Source organism: Teleopsis dalmanni, chromosome 1 (assembly GCF_002237135.1).
Source record: "Teleopsis dalmanni isolate 2A chromosome 1, ASM223713v2, whole genome shotgun sequence".
Taxonomy (NCBI): domain Eukaryota; kingdom Metazoa; phylum Arthropoda; class Insecta; order Diptera; family Diopsidae; genus Teleopsis; species Teleopsis dalmanni.
The window spans coordinates 162,412,988-162,436,966 of record NC_051846.1 but is presented as its reverse complement, the minus strand read 5'-3'; the positions used below and the strand labels follow the sequence as shown (position 1 = coordinate 162,436,966).

The window sequence follows — 23,979 nt, the reverse complement described above, 5'->3', positions numbered from 1 at the left end:
TGTCTAACTTTATTATATGAACTTACACTCTTGATAACCACATCAGGAGCATTATTTCTAGACATCAGACCACCAGGCAGAGGATTGTAGCTTAGATTGTACGCTAATTTGCCACCATAAGCTGAGATTTTATCACCCAAAAATTGTGGTGGTAAACTCCAATACAATGGCTCAGAGCTGGCTTGTTGATTGAATTGTAGAGCACTGTTTGACAATTCAAAACTAACTGGAGATGGATGTGAGGTTTCATAATCGCGAACTAACACGAAACCATGTGGAGCACGAGAAACTCCAAAGTTCGATACAATTTGATCACGATACCAAGAGCTGCTGCTACATTGTTTGGTTAAACCACTGCAGAAGCATTCAATACAACCAGTGAAGGTGAATGAATTCAAATGGAAGGAATCTGGCGCGCATGTATCACAACGTGGTCCAACAACTAATGGTTTGCATTCACATGTGCCATTTTGATGTGGATAATAAGTACCAACTGCATTACAGTTTACTTCTGGAATACGATAACATCTTCCACCTGGTACTAGTGGGTTACCTTGATAACCTTCTGCACAAACTTCACAACGACGACCGGTGTAACCTTCATTACAGTAGCAAGACACTTCACCATCTGGACCTAACTGACAGCCACTGGCGAAGTTATTTGAACCGGTTAGAGGGCATGGGCATTCACGACAGGGTATACCACGACGTGGATCACCATATGTACCTGCTCCGCAAGGTTCAGGTACAAATGGTACACAACGTCCAAGCCAAGGACCACCTGGTTGACGTACAAAGCCAGGTGCGCAAGTTTCACAAGAATCGCCAATATAACCTTTAGGGCAGCTACATTGCTCAACTAAAGAAGCTGGTCCTAAGCCTCGATCTTGTAAACCAGCAGAATCCATAATAATATTCGTTAGTTCAACTTCTCGTTCTGTAGAATCAATGTATCCCAAGCGAATGAGTATGTTATCAACATTAGCCAAAATCATCATAATCTCTTCACGTGTTGCTCTAGCACCATCAGGTTTTTGCCAATTGCCATATGTAAATTGTGCAGAAACTTTATTAGTTGAACTTGCCTGTGGTTGTGTACGAGCGCGGTGAACTAATGTGAAACCATTGCCAGTAATAATAACATCTGGTGATTGTGTTGGACGTCCACTTCCGATGAAATTAACTTCATATTTCAGTGAGCCACCATATGATTTTAATTGATTTCCCATATAGTCGGCAGGTAGTGCTAAATAAGGAGCATCGCGTGCGCCATATGGAACATCCGATGCACGGAACTGCACACCATGATGTAAATTGATAATAGTTGGAGCAGGTGCTTCATTAATAACGATGTTGCTATATGGATTTAGCTCGACATTAACAACACGATGCGAGATAATTGGTGGTTGAATTGCAAAGTTAAATAGATTAGCACTGTGACATGTACTCGAAACACCGAAACAGAAGCAACTAATACAGTCTTCACGACGTCTTGCTAACATGTTAAAGAATCCAGAGGGACAAACATCTGGACGGTCCGGTTCTTCAACAGTTACCAACGTATCTGGTGTAACAAATGTGGATCCTTTGGAGTTTATAATTTCACAAGAGTATGCACCACTATCGCCTACTTCCATGTTGGGACAGTATAAGGTTCCGGTGCCTGCATGGCTTCTCGAAGCACACTTTTCCGGTACATGACCCCAATTTAAACGCCAAATAATTGTTGGTACCGGCACACCAGTTGCCACACAGGTTAAGTTCAAAGGATTTCCAACTTGTAGGTTAATGCGTGGAGGTGGTGGTCTGATTGGTACAGGAACCACTATATTAGAAATTAGAAATGAATACATTATTGATTTCGATAAAAAATAAATATAAATATATAAAAAATTTTAGCCATAAGAATATATAAATGATATATTATTTGATTTATATTTTATAAAATAATTATAATTTAATAATATACTGATAACTATGCTGTTGTCCAGCTACATTTATCATATATAGTCATATATAGCATAATAATTTTTAGGGTGACTTACTGCAACCAATTTCATCGGAGCCATCAACACAGTCATTTGTATCATCACATTGGAAAGATTTAGGTATGCAATGACCGCTGCGGCATTGGAATTCATCATAACGACATGGAGCACCACTTGGTTCAGGATCGCAACTGTCTTCATCGGAATTATCACCACAATCGTTTTCACCATCACAACGCCAGATACGTTCAATACATTTTGAATTACGACACATAAATTGATTTGGTTGACATTTACGTCCATGACTGCAGCTATGCTCATCGGAACCATCGGAACAGTGTGGAATACCATCACATATTTGTGACTTTTCAATACATTCGTTATTCATACAAGTGGCTTGATTAACGCGACAAGCTGATGGTGGACGATCGAGAAGTGGATTATCTAATAGAAATATATTTAAATTATATTAAGTTTTAAAAGATAAAATTTCAAATATAAGCTGTAAATATTATTTACCGATGAAATAAAAGGATCATATAAGAGCAGCATTTATAAGAAAGAGAGATGATGTATATATTTCATAAACATTAATTATCATTGAATTAATTTATTTTAAATTTTTTGTAAATTACCTAAGCCAAAAAATTCAAGGTCTATATGGGGCACAGTGCCATATTTGATTTTTTTTGAAGGAATTTCATATTTATGTACTCCCCAAGCTGCATTTTTGTTTTGTACACAATTAAAACAATTTCAATTAAATAAATTAATTGTGTTTTAATCAATTTTTAATATACTTCTGATATATTCTGATAATATTTTAATATACTTACAACGCTCTACTGTTAGATGTACAGATACTTGTTGTCCAGCTACATGTCGTGGATAGCCAACAGCTTCACATATGTATTTACCAGAATCCTCCATCTGTAATGACGATTTCAGATTAAATTATGTTTATTAGGATATTTCATTTATGTAAATACGTACTCGAATATTTGGTATTTCCAAGCGACCATTTTTGTCAGTAAAACCTGGTGGTAAGGGACGTCCACCAGGTCTGGTCCATTTAACTTTAGCACGTAATGGACCTTCATCACGACAACGGAAGATAACTTCACGACCTGTTTTTTTTTGGAAATAGATTCATTGTTAATAAAAATACATATATATGAATTTTATTACATATGCCACATACAGTGCATTTTTATATACAGAGTGCTATAAATGCACAGACATATATAGATATATATAATAGATTATAATTCTTAATAGTATTCATTGATGTGATTTAATAATTACAACATAAATAATATTTGATTTACATTAACACTGATATTTGTATTCATATTTTATTAATAATATTTATTTTATTGATTATGAATAGTAATTACATTATTTATTTAAATAAATTTATATATTGTAATAAAGAATATTTAATTGAATATTTAATATCTCATTAAAATTATTTAGGTATTATTATAATAATTTACTACAATTTAAAAATGTTTTCAATTTTAAATAAAAAATAAATTATTTTTCTGTATTCTAGCTGATACAAGCTAATATTATTTATCCAGTACTAAAGTAAAAAAATTATTTCGTGAGACCCAATTTAAAATTTGTCTGTATTATTCCAATAAATGGGTTTAAAAAAAAGATAAATGTAAAATATTGTAATAAATTAAAATAAATGGTTTTTTTAATAATAATATTAAATTATTAGAAAGAAAGAAAGAAAAAGTCTTTAAATAAGTTTCATAATTAAATAAATCTTAATTGAAAATAAAAATAAAAGAATGTCAGGTTCAGTTTTAAAGATATTAAAAGAAGGGTCTGTATTAGTCTGTAAGTTTTAGCTATTCGCAGCAACTCACTACATCACAGTTACTGTAAGAAGTGGTCAAATTATTATTCATTAGAAATAGTTATTCTATAGTAGACAAATGAGTTGCATGTTTTTGAGGAAAGGTTATATATCAACGGTAATTACTATATTAGCATAAATTATGCTATATAAGCTTAATTAGGGTATTGAGACTGTTTTCCTAATAAATAAACTGACAGACATGAGAAGTCATGCAGATGGAAGATGATTTTTCTATAAATTAATATATATATTCATATAATCCATATACTCTCTGGAATTTAACTTAGAAATAATTATGTCTGAATAAGATATGTGTGTTGTTCACATCACAAACTTAAAAAAAGAAGAATATATAATGCTGAACTGAAAAAAAATCAAAGAAAGTTATATATTAACAGTTTCTCGTTAAACATCGATATATAATAAGTAGATTGTTAGAGTATAAACTCGTATGACACATCAAAGCTGAATAGTTTTGTTACTACAAAAAAAAAAACTGCTCAAATGGGAATGCATAAGGATAAAATAGTATTAGTGTTAGTCATGGTGTTAGTCAGGGTAACCTACGAATAATCATTATTAAAACTACTGCTATTACTTAAGAAGAATCTGCCAAGTAATACTAACTTTCAATCGGCAGAGTTTGAATTTTATAAGTCATTTATTTTACGCTTCTTTTTCCTAGAAAAGCGGGAGTGATAGAAAGTTCTGGAAATGTTTGAAAGAAACGTTCTTCGAAAACTTTCTGCGCATGAATAATAATTACTATATTGATAATCACTATAATAAATATATAATAATCACTATATTGAGATAAATAAACTAACAAATAAACTGACTTTCTTATGTCATGCAGATGAAAGATAGTGCTTCAGTAAAAAAATATCTGTAGTAGTATATTTACACAAAATTAATTGTGGAAGAAGATAGTTTTATATTTTTTATATGTTATATAGATTTTTAAAAATTTTTGTATATAATATATAATTGATATATAATTAATATATTCATAACCATAATATATTTGATTAATTTCGAAAGTCACACAAGAGATTACATAGGTATTTATAAACGCCATTTATTTACTTTTTCATATATACAAATGCTTTAATTCATAAATACATAGACGATAGTGCTACAGCAGTTTCCACTTAATTGATCCATAAAATAAATTTAAAAATTTTAAAATATTTTTATAGAATTTAGAAATAGTTTAGTTTTAAAACCTATTAATTGAGAATCATTCATATGGAAATAACTGCAGAAAATATTTATATGTGTGTATCAGTTTTATTATTAGATAAATAATATCATTTATAGTAACTGGTGTATTATATAAGCTAACTGTGAAAAATTCATTTTTTATGTATATATATACACTTGCATTAAATATTTTTATATTCACATAACATATTTAAAACTTACCCTCCCTAATATATCCTATGATCAAATGTTATTGCATATGTTATGGGAGTTTTAAGGAATAAAAAAATTATTTTATATTAATATTTTGATTTCATATAGTTCTTAACTATTACCAGTAAAAGTTAAAAGATACTATTATTGTTATTATTGTCAATGTATATAATCTTTCCTAAGAAACCAATTGAACATTGAAGAATTATAATTTTGAGTAATAATTTAATTTGAGTTAATTAATTTAACAAATATTTAAATAAATTTTATTCTCTTTCTATATATAGTCCATTAAAAAATTAAATTTAAAAAGTCTAATATAATGATACTTACTTTCTTTAATAATTTGGCTGTCAGGATAAGTCTTCAAGTTGAGTTGTGGGTTAGAAGATTGTGGTGATTCATCTAATAATATAAAAATGTGATTAATACATTTATAGGGTATTTTTGGTATGAGGTGCTGCTTTTTTTTTTTAAGAATATTTATAAGATTACTTTTAATAATGTAAAAAAATGGAAACAATATTAGTAAATGAGAAATGCAAAAAAGTTTTTATAATGCAAAATGTAAAAAAAAAAATTGTATTATATAAAATATATAAATAAACAATTATATAATGCAATAATGTAAATAAACAAGTGATATACACAAAAAAAATTTAAAGAAATTTTATAATATTAGTCGTTCTGGCATATTAAATATGTATAATACCTAAAATACACATTTTTTAAATAGATATAAAAAAAAAATTTGCAAACTATTTTAAAAAATTTTAAATTCTTAATAATTTAAGAATTATTATTTAAAATAATATTATGTCATTTATATTTATAAATATATTATTTTTTGAATCAATTTATATATCTTCAAAAAAAAAAATTAGAAAAAAAATTAATGCAGTTTTGCAACAAAATTTTTGAATAAATCAATTTTTTTTAAATTTTTTATTTTTTTTTTGTCACATTTTATACAATTCTGTTAAACTTTACCTATAATTAAACTTTTAATTTTCATTATTTGTTATTTATTAAAAGCATTCTTTTTAAAACAATCATTATTAGTTTTCAACCAATTTTTTAAGTTTTAGTAAAATTTTGTTCTGTGCTTAAACATTGCATTGAGGGTGCATTCTTCTAATCCCCACTAACCAAAGGTTACACAAAACTTCCTTGATATTTACAAACTTACTATCGATTTCATTCGTAACTGGACCGCAGTCCAATTCATCGCTTATATCAAGCGGACAATCAACAATGCCATTACAACGTAAGTTGGCTTGAATGCAGGGACCATTTTCACAACGAAACATATTAAAGCCACAGCCCCTATTATATCCTTTAAATTTAAAATACGGATATCTTAAATACTCTATACATATGTGTATATTTACAAGAGAAAATGTTTAAAAATATAAAAACAGAAAAGTTATGATATTGATTTAATTACTATGACATATACACTTAGAAATATTAAATAAAACTAAATTATTATTAATTTATGCACATATTTACACTGAATAGGTATAAAATTCTATGCACATCTAAACGCATATATACTTACTGCAGTATTTCTCATCTGAACTGTCTCTACAATCGGTGTAACCATTACATCTTGTGGCAGCGTTAACACATTCACCATTATCACAACGGAATTGTGATGGTGAGCAATTGCCATAGTTTGGTTCGGAACATTCTTCTTCATCTGAACTATCACGACACTCGGGATAACCATTGCAGTGAGCTGATTCGGGCACACAATCACCATTGCGACAACGGAATTGATTTGAAGCGCAACCTAAATGAGCACATATATATAACAATTAATTATTTGTAATAAAATTAATATATATAATATAAAAGGGGATTATAATTTCATAATATAAGTTTAAAAAAAAATAAAAATATAAATAAAATATATAAAGAGAGTGCGAATTACACATATAACATTTAATAATTAACAATTACAGACATTAATGGAATAAATAAATTATAAATAAATTATATTAAATTAAAGTAATTTAGTTCTATGCTACAAAAAGTGTTAAAATATCGATTTTATAAGAACAAAACATTATAAATTATATTAACCAATGCAGTTTTGTTCATCAGAAAAATCTTTGCAATCGTAGAAACCATCACAACGTTGCGTCTCATTTATGCAATATTGACGATCATAACATAAAAATTCGTTATCCTTGCAGATGGTGCCTCAATTATTTTTAAAATATTTACAAGTAGACGTTTTTGAAAGCGTTAAGTGCAGAAAAGTGTTTATATAAAAAGCAAAAATTAAGATTATACATATAGAAGCAGAAAATTATTATAGAAAAATATTTTAATGTATACGTAATTTACATTAAACTTATATATAAATTGTTTAATAATATAAAAAAAATATTTGTTAATAATTCAATAATATTACATATAACTAAAATACTTTAGCGTAGAAGAAATTAATCTTAATTTATTATTATTATTATTTTTATTTATTTAAATTACTGCACTTAAATATTTGGATTTTTTTAAATACAAAACACAGGTACGGAATAACGTATATGTTAGTCTATTATATTTGTTATATTATAATAATTATGTGTATTTTAAATGTAATGCACATATTTATTATACATATTATTGCTATTTTTATTAACAATAATATAATAAAATTTATTTTTAATGCTTATTTATTTTAATTCGATTACATATAGGAGTGTGTTTTGATTATTTAAAATTGATTTTAATGCTGTCGTTATCACCTTTAACATATATTTTGTATTTTATTTTATTGATTTTAACGGTGTTTTTGTTTCTATAAATTTTCACCTTAATTACACAAAATTTTATATTCTTCTCATTAAAATAGCATTATCCAGCAACCAACAACATTACATTATTCACTTGAAGAATATAAATGTAAAGCATTTTGTGCTGGCCAATATCCAGATTATTATTGTATTAGTTGGCCAAAGTACACCTTCACATCCGATAAAAATTTTCATATATTACTATTTAATCATATAAACAATTTTTAAAAATGTGTTTTTAATTTAATTATAATTTTTACAATTAAATAAAAATATATGTCATAAAGAAAATCATTTAAAAATAATCATAAGAGAAGATTTAGCCAAGTGCATTTAGACAAAATTTTTTAAATTATTTGATCTTACACAGTGAACAGATCAACGAAACATTCAACATCTTACTTAATATGTTATATATACAATTATTATCAGAGAAGTATAAGATTTAATTATCTTAATATGTCGGGTCTATAGCGATTTGATATTTGTGAGAAGTCTCACTTTTAAGTCTATTAACTTCACACAATAGATATTGATATCTAAGTATAATATTAAAAGTGGGTTCGTTCAGTTATACCTATATTCTAAAATAAGGTACTGTTTATATTTATTTGCTTTAAATATAGAATATAGCATTTAAGTTATATTCTTAACAGTTAAGCAATATCTTCTTTAGTTAAATGTATAATTGTCTCATTCTAATACAGAAGTCTAATTTAGATGATATGTTATCAAATAATCAAAATAGGGTTTCGCACGAATGATATTTGAAAAGCTTTATTCGTGCTAAACTGTTAAATTGTTAAAGTGTTAAGAGTGAGTTAAATAACTTGTATGATATGTTATGGCAAGCGAATCATAGTAACTATGATAAGTACTTATTTAGCATTTGTAATAATGATAACATAGAAGTGTGTTCTTGAGAATGTACTTAGAGTGGAAGATTCTGTGTATTTTCTTTGGTTATGCACGAAAACTGTTTGTTCAGTAAGGCAATATATCATTTACTACGAGTAAAGTTGATGTATGTTATATACAATATACCACACAATATATATAAACACCAAAAGTAACTGAATGCAGAAATTGAAAGGGTAACTTTGAAAATAATATAAAATATATATTAATATTGATAAATTTTATAAATAAAACATAATAATAAGTCTATTAATTAGTCTATTAAAATTCTATTAATTCTAGTCTATTAATTAAATCTATTAGTATATTAAGTCTATAAAATAGACTTATGAATTCAACTTTGTTTTGATAGTACTTTCTGTTCTTAAGAATAATCTTTTACAATTATTCAATAAATAAATATTTAATACAGTATTGAATGTAGAAGTAAGTAATATTGAGTACGAAGTGTAAATTTATACAAAATTTTCCAAAAAAAAAGGATTGTAATACCCCAATTTTCAATAAACTTCAGTTATAATGTCTAATGTCATTTTATTTTTAAAATAAAATATAGCGAATTATAAAAATATTATAGTATTTTAAAAGCAACATTTTTAGAATTTATTTTAAAGCTTCAAAAAAAAAAAAATAAAAGAAATTTATTTAAAATTACACGACTACCTAAAACAGTTGTTTGGTCAGCCAAAATTTTTTTAATTAAAAATAATAAAAAAAATTATTAATTTAATTAAAAATTTCATTAATACAATGGGTTTTAGTGGATGCTTACGATCGCCAGTGTCACCTATAACCTAATGCAAATTTTGGTATTAAAATACATAAAATATTTGTTTAAATAAACCTTTAGTATTAAAACGTGATTGTGGCATTAATAAAATTATATTATTGAGTTGGTAATGTACTCTAAAAAATGTTATTATTATTTGAATAGCTGAAAAAATTCAGAAATTGTTAAGTTTAACTAATCTTTTAATTTCTATGGACATAATAATGTTTCGAATAGGCTTAAATGTATACTTACTTTTACATGTATTTATACATACGTAAATATATTATTTGTATTTATTAATTATATATATATATTATTATATATTATATATATATTACTATGTATAAAATAATATAATAATATAATTATTACATTATTATTTATATATACCTATATGTATATATATATATATGTAAAATTGTGTATACTTATATTATTCAAACATTTATGTCTATTTGAAACATTACTATGTCTATAAAAATTATTAATATATATATATATATATTTATATATATTAATATTTAGGGCAACTTATAATTTTCTTGTTTATAATATATTTTTATGTCACATTAAGAAGAAAATATTATATATATTTTTTACATATATTTTCCTAACACATATATTCAATTAAAATAAATTTTTATAAATGCAAAAATTTCTAAAATTTAATATAAATATTTAAAATTCATTTTAAATAATATTATTAAAAATTAATTATATGAAATAAATATATTTCGCTTATTATAGTTTAGGTACAATATATTAAGTGCAATATAAAAAATTTGATCTTACTAAGATGATGTGTGGTAAAGAATTTAAACAGAGCAGTGCAGTGCTGTAAGTTTTACAGTGGAAGAGGTTAGTACTTGAAACATTTGTGCATATAGATAATAATATGTAGTGCTTAATAATACAATTTAAAAAATTTGAATAATAGATATATTGTGCAATTTGAAATTCGTTATTCAAACGTTTTGAAATACAAAATGTAAGTCTTATATCATACATACATAATATTTATAATAATTTAGTATTTTATTTAGCAAAATTATTATAAATATATAATAATTTTGATATTTACAATAAACCTTATTTTTAAATAGTATATAATAGTATATATATTTAATAACATTATTTATGAAACATGTAACTTACAATTCATCTCATCAGAGCCATCATCACAATCGCGTGAACCGTCACAACGTTCGCTTTGTGAGTAACATTTTCCATTCGGGCAGGTATGTTGTGGGCATGGATATGTGGGTGGACGGCGAGTAGGGAAGGGATACAGGGTGCAATTTTGTTCATCGCTACGATCAAGACAATCAGGATAACCATTGCAACGTATAGAAATAGGACGACATTCAGCATCGCAAAAGAATTGATCACTTGAGCAGTCTTCAGGTGTTTGTAAAATGGCGTCTGTATAATGTTCAGGCAAAGCAAATGTTAAAGAAACAATGCAGGAAGAGATAGAGGAAAAGAAAAAAAAATTTTATGAATTAGTTATTATAAAGCATGATTCCAATGTAGAAGATAGTTTAGTTACAAAAGTGTTGATTGTATACACATTGAAAATAAATAATTGTTAAAAATAATAGAATGTGTAACATCGATATTGTATATAGGCTGTGTACGAGTATAAATTATATATATCTTTATGTTTAATAAAGTAAATACAACTATATTTGTAATATAAAGTGTACATTATATTTTATATATAATATGTCTAAACTGTGTAATACAAACCTGTTGTTATAATATATAACATAAAACAATAAAAATAGAAATATAATTAATACATACATATATGATAAGGAATTTTGACTTGTAGTAATTTATAAAACCAGTGGAAGTATTTAAAAATTAAAAACGAAAAAAAAATGTTTTTAATATCATCATTACCCTGTTTCGAACACTGATGTCGCGATTCATCTGAATTGTCTTTGCAATCGGGATTATTATCACATAAAAAGTCCTTGTTAATACATTCAGAATTATCGCATTGCCATTGATCTTCACGACAAGTTTTATTAAATATATTAATATCAATGTGATCATGATCTGCGATTACGATAGTTATCGATAGTTATAAATATCGTTTATGTTGGTTTGTTTTTTTTTTAATTAGTTATATTTTTTATAATTATTTACAAATAATGTTTTAATGCACATATATGTTTTAACGCATGTTGCATTGTTGTCCAGCACCAAACAAAAACATAAAAATGAGTCATTAGGATGGATGATCATATGTCGATATGTTATTCATATGTATGAAAAAAATAAAAATAAAATAGAAAAAATTAGAAACATATAATAAAAAATAATTTAAATAAAGCAAGAAATACGTATCAATTTGTGAGATTTCAAAATTTCCAAAAGAAGATATAATTTAATATTGAAATTTGATTGAAAATAATTGGGAAAATCGTGAGAAAATGAAACTAAAATATTTTGTTTAATTATTAAAATTTTGTTGAATATTTTTTTTATTCATTAAAATATTAACAGTAGTAGATACAGCTCTTTGGAAAATATTATAATAATCGAAGTCACCTAAACAGATATTTGAGTGTCCAAAAAAATTAAAGAGGTGGGCTTAATTGTTATTATTTTCTACCTATTTACTATTTTACTGCTTTTTAGTAGAATCAAAATTTGTGATTACATTATAATAAGTGTATTCACTTTAGAACTATTTGGACGTCTTTTTTTAGCAATATTAATATAAATAAGATTTTATAAAAAATTCCACCCGCAGTTTTTAGAAAAATTTTTTTCACCTATTTCCGTAATATTTAGATAGAAAATTCCACCCTTAGTGTTTAGAAGGACTTTTTTTATGATTTCTTTAAAGCACTTGTATGACTATTTATTCTTACAACTATTTGGCCCTGAAATTCAATCTATTCAAGTATTATTTGATGCATATGTTTTCAGCGATTAGAGTTATGTATGACTGCTAACAAGAGTATATATATTTATATATACTGTTAAGAAAGTATAGGGAATAGATCTCTGAAAAAGCTCTCTTAAAGGTTTATTTACGCAGAATTTGAGTGGCATTTATCTATTGGTTTGCTATATATATACTGTTGAGAAAGTATAGGGTACAGACCTTTGAAAAAGCTTGCTTAAAGGTTTATTTACCTAGAATTTGAACAGCATTTATCTCTTGGTTTGCTTGCAGTGTGATATTTTATCAGAGTATTTGAAATGCAATTTGTGTTTCTTGTAATAAATAAAAATATTGGACAAATATTCTGTCTAAAATTATGTACTGCAAATAGAATGTCTTGTGTCAAAGTATTGAAATATATAAGGCTTAAAGTGAATAGATTTCAAAAAAATATTTGCATATAAGTGGTATAATACATCGGGATATGGTGAAAGATTTATCTGAAATTACGATTCATAAACTCAAAAAAAAAGTTCTTGAAAATCCAACTTTAAGTTTAAGATAAGCAACCGCTCAAATTTCTGTGTATTGGGATTGATTGGGTTTTTTGTTGGCGAAAGTGCATTTCTTCGGAATGAATATATTTTCAAGGTGATATAATAAATTTTGATGAATAATATTTTGAAATAATATATTTCATTGACTAATTCTCGGTACTCTCTGGACATAGTAGTAGGTATATCACATTTATGAAAACAAAGGAATAAAAAAATATCTTTAATAAGTATCAATTCTACAGCAGTAATGTGTATAAAAGTGATTCCTATATGCATATCAATTTGACGTATCGAATAGATAAGACAACAGCTATGAGTTTTATAAAAGATATATATTATATATAATATATATTAAAAGTATTTTACAAAATTTCTACAAAATTTTAGAAATGAATTTATATATTTTACCATCACAATCGCGTTCATCTGAACCATCGGCGCAATCTTCTTTGCCATCACAATGCAAATTCCAATCGACACAAGTGCCATTACATTTGATGGTTAAATTAGGACAATCTTTTATTTAAAAATAAAAATCAACATTTAAAATTCAAAAATAAATAAATTAAATTTTTTATTAACAAATAAACAATGAACATGAATGATATGTTTATATGAAGTGAAGTGATAATATGTTATAATACGAATATCTATTACAACATTAATCGGTTAGTTTTAGGCAAATATAAAACCCTACAATTTTCAAATAAAAATTATATGATTTATTAATTAATAAACATGCTTGAAAAATTTGTGAAAAAAATTTTAATTAATTGATTATAAAAACAATCAGTATCTGTTTTCATTTTAAAAGGACTTACCACAGTTGAGTTCATCACTTGCATCATTGCAATCGTTAAGACCATTGCAACGTAATTTATGTGATATGCATTCTCCGTTGTTGCAACTTTTTTTAACCAAAATTGTTTGATAAAAAATTCAGATATACGATGAAATTGTAAGATGCGTGGTTTTTCCCCAAAGGAAATTGTTTATGCAAATATATGAACGTGTAATTGTGTAATTTTATAATGTTGTGACGAAAATAGTTGTGATGTTGCAATGATATAAGAAGAAAATATGGATTTGTATTCAGTGGTCAAAATTAAAGCCAATTTTATTAATACAATACTACTCATTTGCTTTAGCTTTGAAAATTTTAAAATAATTTTAAAAGTTTAGTTTAGATTTCATTTATAATGAATTTAAGTTAATATGCCTAACTGATTATGATATATTCAGCTGAAGTTAACATGGAGCTTATAATAAACTTACAGTTTGCTGAAGTTTAGTGTACTAATCAATAATTAGTGAAAAAATATTTATAATTAAAGACAGAATGTCTTTAAAGGGAAGCTAAATTGAGTTGATCTCATTTTAAAATAATCATAAGATTGAAGACAAACTTATAAAACTTTGCTTGCATAAAATTACTCATACGCCCAGTAAAAAAAATATGCTCATTGGTAAGACAAACAGATTAATTTATGCAGAAAATTAAATTAATAAAATTTTTCTACTTACTTAATAAATTTAAGTATAAATAATAAATAAAAATTAGAGTAGGAACTGTAATGTTTAAGTAATATAACTATTTATCGTTAGTTATTTGGTTTCGAAATCAATCTTTTGAGAAATTATTTGATACATTATGTTTTCAGCGATTAGAACTATATACGATTGTTAACAAGAGTAAAACTTCAAACTAAAAACAATTGATCTGGCTGAGCATTATTATAATGAGGGTGTAAAAAATATTCTGCATTTTGTTGGAATGATTCCCAGCAGCTAAAAACAGTTCCATTCAAATATCTAGTTTGAACATATTGATAGTAAAGTATATTCAGGCTTAGAACATGACAAAATTAATTTTTTATTAGAGAATCAATTTAAATTTTAGGTAAAACTAAAAATAATGATCAATCTTGGCGTCAGTGCCCCGCTCCGAAGGAAGCTAGTACCCCGTTTATTCCTAAAAATAAAGTCAAATTGTGAACAGTTGTGCTTCTACCTAAAACGTATTGTGGATCGTAAGAATATTTAATTTATTTTTCAAGGAGCGTTGTGAGTATATTTGCAAAAAATAATATTCTAAATGACGAAAATATAAATTTTATATATTTTGTAAAATACCTTTTAGTTAAAATCACAGAACTAAATGTATCAAAATAATGAATCTATTGTAACTGAAAATACAATTATTTTTGTTATTTTAAGAACCTCTGAGTGAAATTTCTAACATTTTACGGTTTTATGTTTGAAAAACATTAGTCTACACAATATATGAAATTCAGTTAGAACCATATAATATAATAATTTAATAAATAAGAGCTTAAGAGCTTAATACTACTCCACTTTATACTACTCATTATAATGTTGTCAATATCAAGAAATATAGTATTATATTTGTTTTATATAAAATTTAAAATAATTTTATTTAAACTAAAGCAAATGAGTTTTTTCATTTAAATTTAAAGAAAAAAAAAACTATGTAACGGAGTAGAAGTATCTTACAGATAAGCACCATCCCGACAGTAGGTGCAATTTCTTTCGTCGGTGGCATCATTACAATCCTTAATGCCATTGCATTGTTGATCGCGTAAAATACAATAATTTTGATCGCATTCAAATTCATTCTCATGACAGTGTTCTGTGAAAAATAATTTTTAATGAAAATTGTAGTGTGAGTGTATGTAAAAATGACTGAAAATTTGTGAAAATTAATGTATATTAATATTAATATTAAAACTAATACTAATATCGTATGTAATAAGCAATTTAGGAAGTCAACTCTTATTGATAAGGAGATTACATATATAAGGATTGGTACTCAAGAAACAGTTTAAGCTTCTATCAATTTTAATCAAGGCAAAAAAGATACATTATTTTATTTTAATTAAAAATAAAATGAATTTCATTGTCCACAAAAAAAAAACAGTGAAGTTAATATAAATTTTTTGGTCATTAAAACAAACAAATCATTAAGAAGAGAAAAAAATACATGAATAAAAAAGAGTGGTTATTAAAACAACAAATTGATAATTAATTAATATTTATATATATTGAGTTTAAATATTAAAACACATCTTAATGTAAGGGAATAAATTGTGATAAATTTATGTGTTTACATTACATTCAAAAAGAGTGTAAAAATATATATATATGGAGTGTAAAAATAATATATACATATATATATATATATATATAATCTATATACTATTTAGTATATTATCTATATATATAGTCATTTGTATTGTATTAGACTATGAGCGTAAAAATAATATATACAATATATAATATATATATATAATCTATATACTATTTAGTATATTATCTATATATATAGTCATTTGTATTGTATTAGACTATGAGCGTCAGTATTAATTCGAAAACGTATAGAGTTGATTTTTTTAATGTAAGAAATTAATAATTAGTTTATAAGACATTTTTAATATTTAAGATTAAATATTCTGGTTAAGAGGAATAGGAATAAACTTATAAACATTTAAGGAAATATTTATTTTGGTGCTTAATATGCTGCAGTTTTTTTTTTAAATACAGGAATTATTACCAAAGAAATTCTTTTTGTAACAAAAATTGGTATAATATTTATAAATATATTGTATATATATAATTATATATATTGAAGTTTAGTTTAATAAAAACTTTTTAATTTTATTAAATAAAATAAAAAAAATTTTGTTATAAGAATGTGCAACAAATTAGATAAATTTAAATTAGTATTAAACCTTATCCAGGTGATACATTTCTCTAATTTTGACATTTTTAATATATTCAAAATATTACAAAATCCTACTGTTGCAATTAGTATAAAGTACGGGACTTTACCTGTAAATGGTGGACAATCTAATTCATCGGTCTCATCATCACAATCTGGATAACCATCGCATTTCTTTTCGATGGGTATGCATTGTGAGTAATCACACTCGAATTCATAGATATCGCATTCATTAAGTGTTGGTTCTTGATCAAAATCTATTGATGAGGTAGTAGCAGTTGATGTTGTTGTGTATGTAGATGTGTTGTTTTATGTAGTATATAGCATGTTGTATATAGATGATGTTTTATGTATATATTGTTGTTTTTTTTGTTGTGAATAATGTGTAGTTGTAAAATGTGAATGAAAATATGTAAAATAAAAAAAATTTAAAGAATTATATTAAATTAATATAATTTATGTTTAATTTATTAGGGTCTATCAATCTATTTTTGTGGTTTATAGAATCGAATTAGGATATTTATCTATATCTCTATGCAGGCTTAGGTAATTTTAAGCTGAACTATTCTATACACATGGAATTGATGTGTTTTATTAATGTTACTGATTTTATATTTTTATACCATAATTTGTATCGTCATAATTTAATGGACAATTTAATTCATCTGAACCATCGCTACAATCGGTTATGCCATTGCAACGCTTATAGCCCGATATGCAGATACCATCGGCGCATTGATATTGCAAACTTAAGCATTCAACACTTGCGCGTGTTTTATTATATTTAGCATGAAAATCTAGATAAGAAAGCGAAATGAAAATGAAAATGATAGAAAATGATGAAAATGAGTGATTGAAAAAAATAATTAATTGAAAATATGAAAAATTAATAGAATTTTTAGTAATAAAATTTGTTATAGATTTTTAGTAATGTAACTGACAGACATTTAGAATGAAGATAGTAGGAGTGAGTAATGTTTAGTTATAATATAGGAAAAAAATAAAAACAAAAATATATAGTATGAAACAATTTAAATAACACTAACAAATTAATGTATTTAATTTGACTTTATTCGATGTTGTTTGATATTGCATTTAAATGGGTTGTATGCCGTTTTTGATATGATTTATAAGCCTAAAGATGAGATACATATACAAATTGAATAGTTGATAGTCTTTGTCAGAAAAAACTAATCACCATATGAAAATAAATGATGTCGACTGACTATATCCGTGAAGTAAGCTATGTCTGTTCGTGTAATTTTATTTTTATGATATATTGTATCAATATTGTTTTCACCTATGGTTTCCCCAATTAATTTATCGTAATTGTTTAAATGTGAATATTAATACATTTACTTTATTCTCAAGAACTTGCTTGAGTGATATTTCGACTATGCAGTAGTAAAAATATGATGAGAAACAAATATTTGGGAATGATAAACAAACTTTTACTGCAATTTTTATAGCAAAGACAAACAGAGCAATTTAAGATTATGTTTATGGCCAATGGAAAAGTGATAACAGAATTGGAAGCAGAATTTCATCACAACAAATTGAAAAATTTTTATCTTAAAATATAGTAAAAGTAACACATAAACGAATTTATCAGGATATGCTATTAACAGTGTTGAATGATTTAAAACCTTTAAGAAGTATAGGTTACCTATCACTATAGATTCAAGCGAAACAAGAGTAGAATTATTATTTACAATTCTTCAATAAAAACCCCTAATAGTCATAAAGATATTAAGAACGGACACTGACTATACTTAGAAAAATATGCTCTAACCACATACTAGTTAAATTGACCTGATAAGTTTGTTAAAGAAATATTACTTCATATGGTAAAGAAGATATGGAAACCAACATGTGGTATGGTTGAACCAACATGATACATCAAGTAAGAATATTTCGATCTGAGATTTAGTTAAAATCTGGTTAAATCAACCAAATTATTTTTCTGAGTGTAGATTAAACAAGCACATCTATTTAAATCCGGCCCTACTTAGGGTACCAGAAGGATCCATAGTGTGAGAGTGATCACACTGATCATCGGTCAGTCGATATTATAATTTCAAAATTTATGGCAGCATTTGCATTTAAGTTTTAGATAAATTTTTTGTTTATGTTGGAATTCAAACGTAATAGTGTGATAAAACCATACGATATTTAAGCAGTAACCATAAGAACTGTTGCTAGAGCCATCAAACCTTTCGATGGAAATAAATGCTTTATAACTGGAAACATATCGAGAATTATAGGGAATTGCAAATAGCAATGGTGATGGTAGGAAGAAGCATAAGCGGTAGAAATGGTTTGGAATATTAAGAATTCAACGAAGTCCATTTCATACTGCTAGGACAAATGATTAATCAACAGTGGACAATGGTTATCGAAAACAATTATGCAACGCAATACTCAAAAACAGTGGAATTGGAAACCTAAAAATTTCTAAAAATTTATTACGAATATGACAAAATTTGTAATCTCTCGAAATGGAAGAAATTGCTCAAATCAACAATTCCTACTTAGAGTGTAGCTTAGATTTAACTAAGAAGGGTAGGAATTTATCACGAATGCCATCTTTTCTTATGAAAAAAGTTGCTCTATTAAACAATTCTCAAATCATCAAAATGATCGGGTTGACATTCGAATAGCTCCTACAATTCAAAAAAGCTCTGTGTAAAAGAAACATGCAGAAACCTTCTTGGAAGGTGGAGCAGGATGGTGTATAAAATAAACCCATTTTTGTTTCTTGGTTTAGATATGTGTAGCGCGTGACTCGTTTGTCGATTGAATCAAAGACATACTTCTCTCGAAAGCAATTATATCGAAAGCAGTAAATGATTTTGAAAAATCGGTCTATTTTCCATCCGTTGGTTTAATACAATTCAATTTTAAATAAAAAAATATACTGTATTTAAAAGTTGCAGTTCAATTGGGTCACTCTATAGGATGAATTTGTTTCTAACAAATATATATGTTATATATACGAAATATAGATATTTCGTACAGCTTTAATTTAAAAAAATTATAACCTTGAATATGTAGTATTTTCAGAAAAACAGTAGATTGCTTAAAATTACAACACGAAAAAAAAGTATATAATCAAAGAATACAAAAGAGACAAAGATTAGTAGACCTAAGTAGTTTAAGAAGTGATTTAAGTGTAACATCGAAATCAGAGTAAATTTTTTTTTGTGATTACTTAACATATTGTTTTGAATACCATGTAACAGAATATTATAGTTTGAAATAGTTTATATATGTTAAATAATTTATAAAATAATAAATTTAAACAAATAATAAAAAGTGCTTAAACGACAACTAATACAGAATAAATTAGTTTAAAAAAAATGTTTACCTTAAAATAAACGTATAGTTAGACATAATAAAAATTACTATAATAAATTATACTATTCTACATAAAGGATAAAAAATTATAAGGCAAAAAAGTTAATAATCTAATAATTAATTAAATTTTACTATTTAGTTTATTAGTTTGTTGCATGCTACATGCGTTTTTCACGACTGCTTAATAGAGTTCAATATTTATAACTATACATTTTTAGTATCAATTTAAACTACATAATTACAGCATGCAACAAATGCAGTTTATTATTAATTTATTTTTAATTAATAAAAATTAAAAAAATTGTACTTACGACATGAGCTTTCATCGCTGCCATCACTGCACTGTGCTCTTCCATCGCAAACTTGCACCCTTGGTATGCAGCCACCGCCACGCAAACATTTAAACTATATTCCCAAAATAATTTATTTCCATAATTGTTAATTTAAATTAATTTTTCATTTTTACATTTAAGTATTTATGCATATTTGTTTAAGATATAAAAATATTTCGTTTATATGTTTGCATGTCGTTCTGGTTTCAATCAATTGGCTTTAACTTACCTTATCACTACTGCAAGTGCATAGAAGATTGTCTTCGTCTTCATGGCGTTCGCAATCGGATATGCCATCACAGACACTCTCTACCGGTATACAATCGCCATTTTGGCAGGCAAACTCAATGTTTTCAAGACAACTATTGCCTAAGATATTTAATTTAAGATATACCTCGTTTTTCTTATGATAGTATTATAGTATGTGTAATGTAAATAATATGTATATTGTAAAGTATTAAGTGATAAACACAAAATTTGAGTAGAAATAAAATTTGTGTATAATTTAATTTTCCATATATGAGTATCTGAGCTACGTTTAAGTAAATTTTGTAATGAGGTTAGTTTTTATTGTGTTAATGAGGTGTTAATTTGTACTTTTTAAATAATATCACTACTTTGGGAGAACGAATTTTTTTTAAATTAAATAATATATATCAACTTGAATAAATAATTAAAAGTCAATAAATCAATTTATTATTTTAACATAGAATTTGATTAAAATTTTTATAAGTGGATATTTATTTTTTTTTAATTTAAAAATTTTAAATTATTGTAAAATTAAATAAAAACTATTAGTTATGAAATGATTAAAATATATAAACTTTCTAGATATAGAAAGATATATAAAGATATACAAACATATTTATATATACGTACGTATGCATATCCTATAATCTGATTTTATATTTATATATACATATAAATATATAAATTCAATAAATATGTACCCACATGTATATTATATATGCATAGGTATTTTAAATTTAACATTTATATGTTTATTATATTATATGTATATCTTTTCAACAGTTTTCAGGCACATAATATGAAAATAATTCAATTACCTTTGTAATGATTATAAAGAATATAGATATCTGTAAGGAATATATTTACATTTTATATGCAAGAGTAAATATTTAGGAAGTCTTTAACAATATCTCTTTATAGTCGTGAGAAAAGCATATTGAACTCTTATCAGGTTATATATGTGAAGTACGTTGAAAACATATAGAAAATTAACATATAAATATTAAATTTAAAATATGTATACATACATATATAATATATGTGTGGGTATATGTTTAATTAGTTTTCATATTAATAAATATAAGTTAAGATATAAGATATGTATACGATTATGTATATATATAATATTTGTATATATATCTATATAAATATAGAATAAGATATAAGATATGTGCATAACATATATCTATATCTTAACGCTTCTTATTTTTAATTTATATATTCAATATTTTATGACCAAACGTTTTTGAATATAGAGTTATTGCAACCTAATTTGTTATTATTGATATATTTGACCAATTAGCCTGTCAAAACACTACACTAAATTTTAATTTATTTAATAATAAAAAAATTATAATAATAATTCATATATAATATTTAAAATTAATATGAGAGATTCAACATAGGTATAGTACTACCAATATATTCTTTTGTGATATATATTATTTATAAAAAAAAAATTCTTTTCTCCAACTACGGCATGCAAATAGTTAATGTCAAATTTAATATTTCTACTAACACATATACTACTAAAATTTTTTAATTAAATTTTAAATTCCAATAAAAACTTCTTATTTTATATGCCCAATGTAGTGTGCAGCTTTGTTTTTGTTACCAATATCTGGAGACACAAATAAAATATCTGAACATACTCGAAATTGTTGTTGTTATTGTAGTTGTTCTCTGGATGGGTCTAGCCGTTGTGGTGCGTACAATTGGTAGAGGTGGTCCCTCGGTAGTTTTAGTATATGCTTCGCAGTTCAACTCATCCGTTAAGTCGTTGCAATGGTAAAAACCATCACAGCGTAAATGTAAGGGTATACAGACATTGTTGCCGCATTTAAATTCTCGTTCGGTACAAGAGTGCCCTTTAGATTTATAATAGATGTTTGGCCGATATTCGGTAAACTCTTTTGAGTCTAACTCATGTAAAATTGATGGTCTTGAAGTTGTTGGTCGTCTATGGTGCGGTGCATATTCACGTATAATTTCATTGTCATCGAAGCGATTTCGTTCAAAATCACGAATATCTTCAGTGTATATTTTGTTCAAATAAATTTTGTATATAATTTATATATTATATATTTGTTTTTATATATAATTTTTTTAATTTTTTTTTTTTTAAAGGAATACCGCATGCATTCCCAAGTGCAATATTAGGTATATTTTAAATTTGTTTTCATTTTATAATAACATGCAATTATTTTTAATTTGTTTATTTTTTGAAAAAAGTGTTTCCAGTCGAATTTCCATATCCAAATTTGATAAAATCGTGCATTTTTTAATTTAAAAAATTTTGTTTTTTTTTGTTTTGAAATTTGTATAACGCAATTGTTGGTTGATAATTATAATTGTAGGATCATAGGAGGTGGTACAGACAAATTTGATGTATATTTTGACCAAAACCACAAAACAGGTATATACGAAATTAAAAAAAAAAGAAAAAAATTCAATTAATAAAAATCAATCAATTAAACAAAATTCAATTACTCTACGCAAAACAGGAAAAGCACACATAAATATTTGCTTAAGCAACATATCTACTTCATCACCAACACCAGATATAAGACATAAAAAATTTTTTCACACTTTATTAGAGAACAAATCAAAATTAGCTAAAAGCCTAAGTCCATAAATTTCTTAATAAATTTTCAAAAACTAAACTTATATCAAAAAACCATCACGAAAATATAATTCAGTCTTAAGTAATTCTATTGTGTATGTTAAAATGTTAGATTTTAAGTTTATTAAATATATAAGTTATTCACAATAATGTTTACTGTTCTATATTAATATATTTAAAATAAAAAATATGCAATGTTTAAATAAACACATAGTAATTTCACATAGGCTAAGGTTGGCTTTTATATTATAAGACGCCTAAAAAGTAGAATAGAGTAAACTATTGACATTGACATTGATGCATTATATGTATATTAGATTGTTCAACAAATTCATTGGGTAAATCTATTTGTTAATAATATAACTTTAACTTCGACGCCGTGTTAATATTCTATCTCTGATAAGACAAAACTAAAATAGAAAGAAAGTGCTGCATTGGGGCACATCTAT

The 23,979-nt window shown here is 25.4% G+C and overlaps 1 protein-coding gene across 1 annotated transcript in view; it reads right to left on the bottom strand.

Moving 5' to 3' along the window:
* Window positions 1-23,979, bottom strand: part of LOC119666603 (basement membrane-specific heparan sulfate proteoglycan core protein) — a 244,857-nt gene that overhangs the window by 33,493 nt on the left and 187,385 nt on the right. Inside the window, exons 14-31 of the mRNA XM_038075883.1 lie at window positions 22,560-22,937; window positions 21,538-21,548; window positions 20,888-21,061; window positions 20,638-20,731; window positions 17,593-17,766; window positions 17,080-17,226; window positions 15,745-15,880; window positions 14,052-14,137; window positions 13,639-13,746; window positions 11,677-11,835; window positions 10,927-11,193; window positions 6,839-7,072; window positions 6,467-6,646; window positions 5,611-5,682; window positions 2,982-3,115; window positions 2,825-2,918; window positions 2,046-2,432; window positions 27-1,825 (exon numbers count right to left, since the gene is read on the bottom strand). Of these exons, the coding sequence (XP_037931811.1) occupies window positions 27-1,825; window positions 2,046-2,432; window positions 2,825-2,918; window positions 2,982-3,115; window positions 5,611-5,682; window positions 6,467-6,646; window positions 6,839-7,072; window positions 10,927-11,193; window positions 11,677-11,835; window positions 13,639-13,746; window positions 14,052-14,137; window positions 15,745-15,880; window positions 17,080-17,226; window positions 17,593-17,766; window positions 20,638-20,731; window positions 20,888-21,061; window positions 21,538-21,548; window positions 22,560-22,937 (4,634 nt within the window). The remainder of the gene's footprint in view (window positions 1-26; window positions 1,826-2,045; window positions 2,433-2,824; window positions 2,919-2,981; window positions 3,116-5,610; window positions 5,683-6,466; window positions 6,647-6,838; window positions 7,073-10,926; window positions 11,194-11,676; window positions 11,836-13,638; window positions 13,747-14,051; window positions 14,138-15,744; window positions 15,881-17,079; window positions 17,227-17,592; window positions 17,767-20,637; window positions 20,732-20,887; window positions 21,062-21,537; window positions 21,549-22,559; window positions 22,938-23,979) is intronic.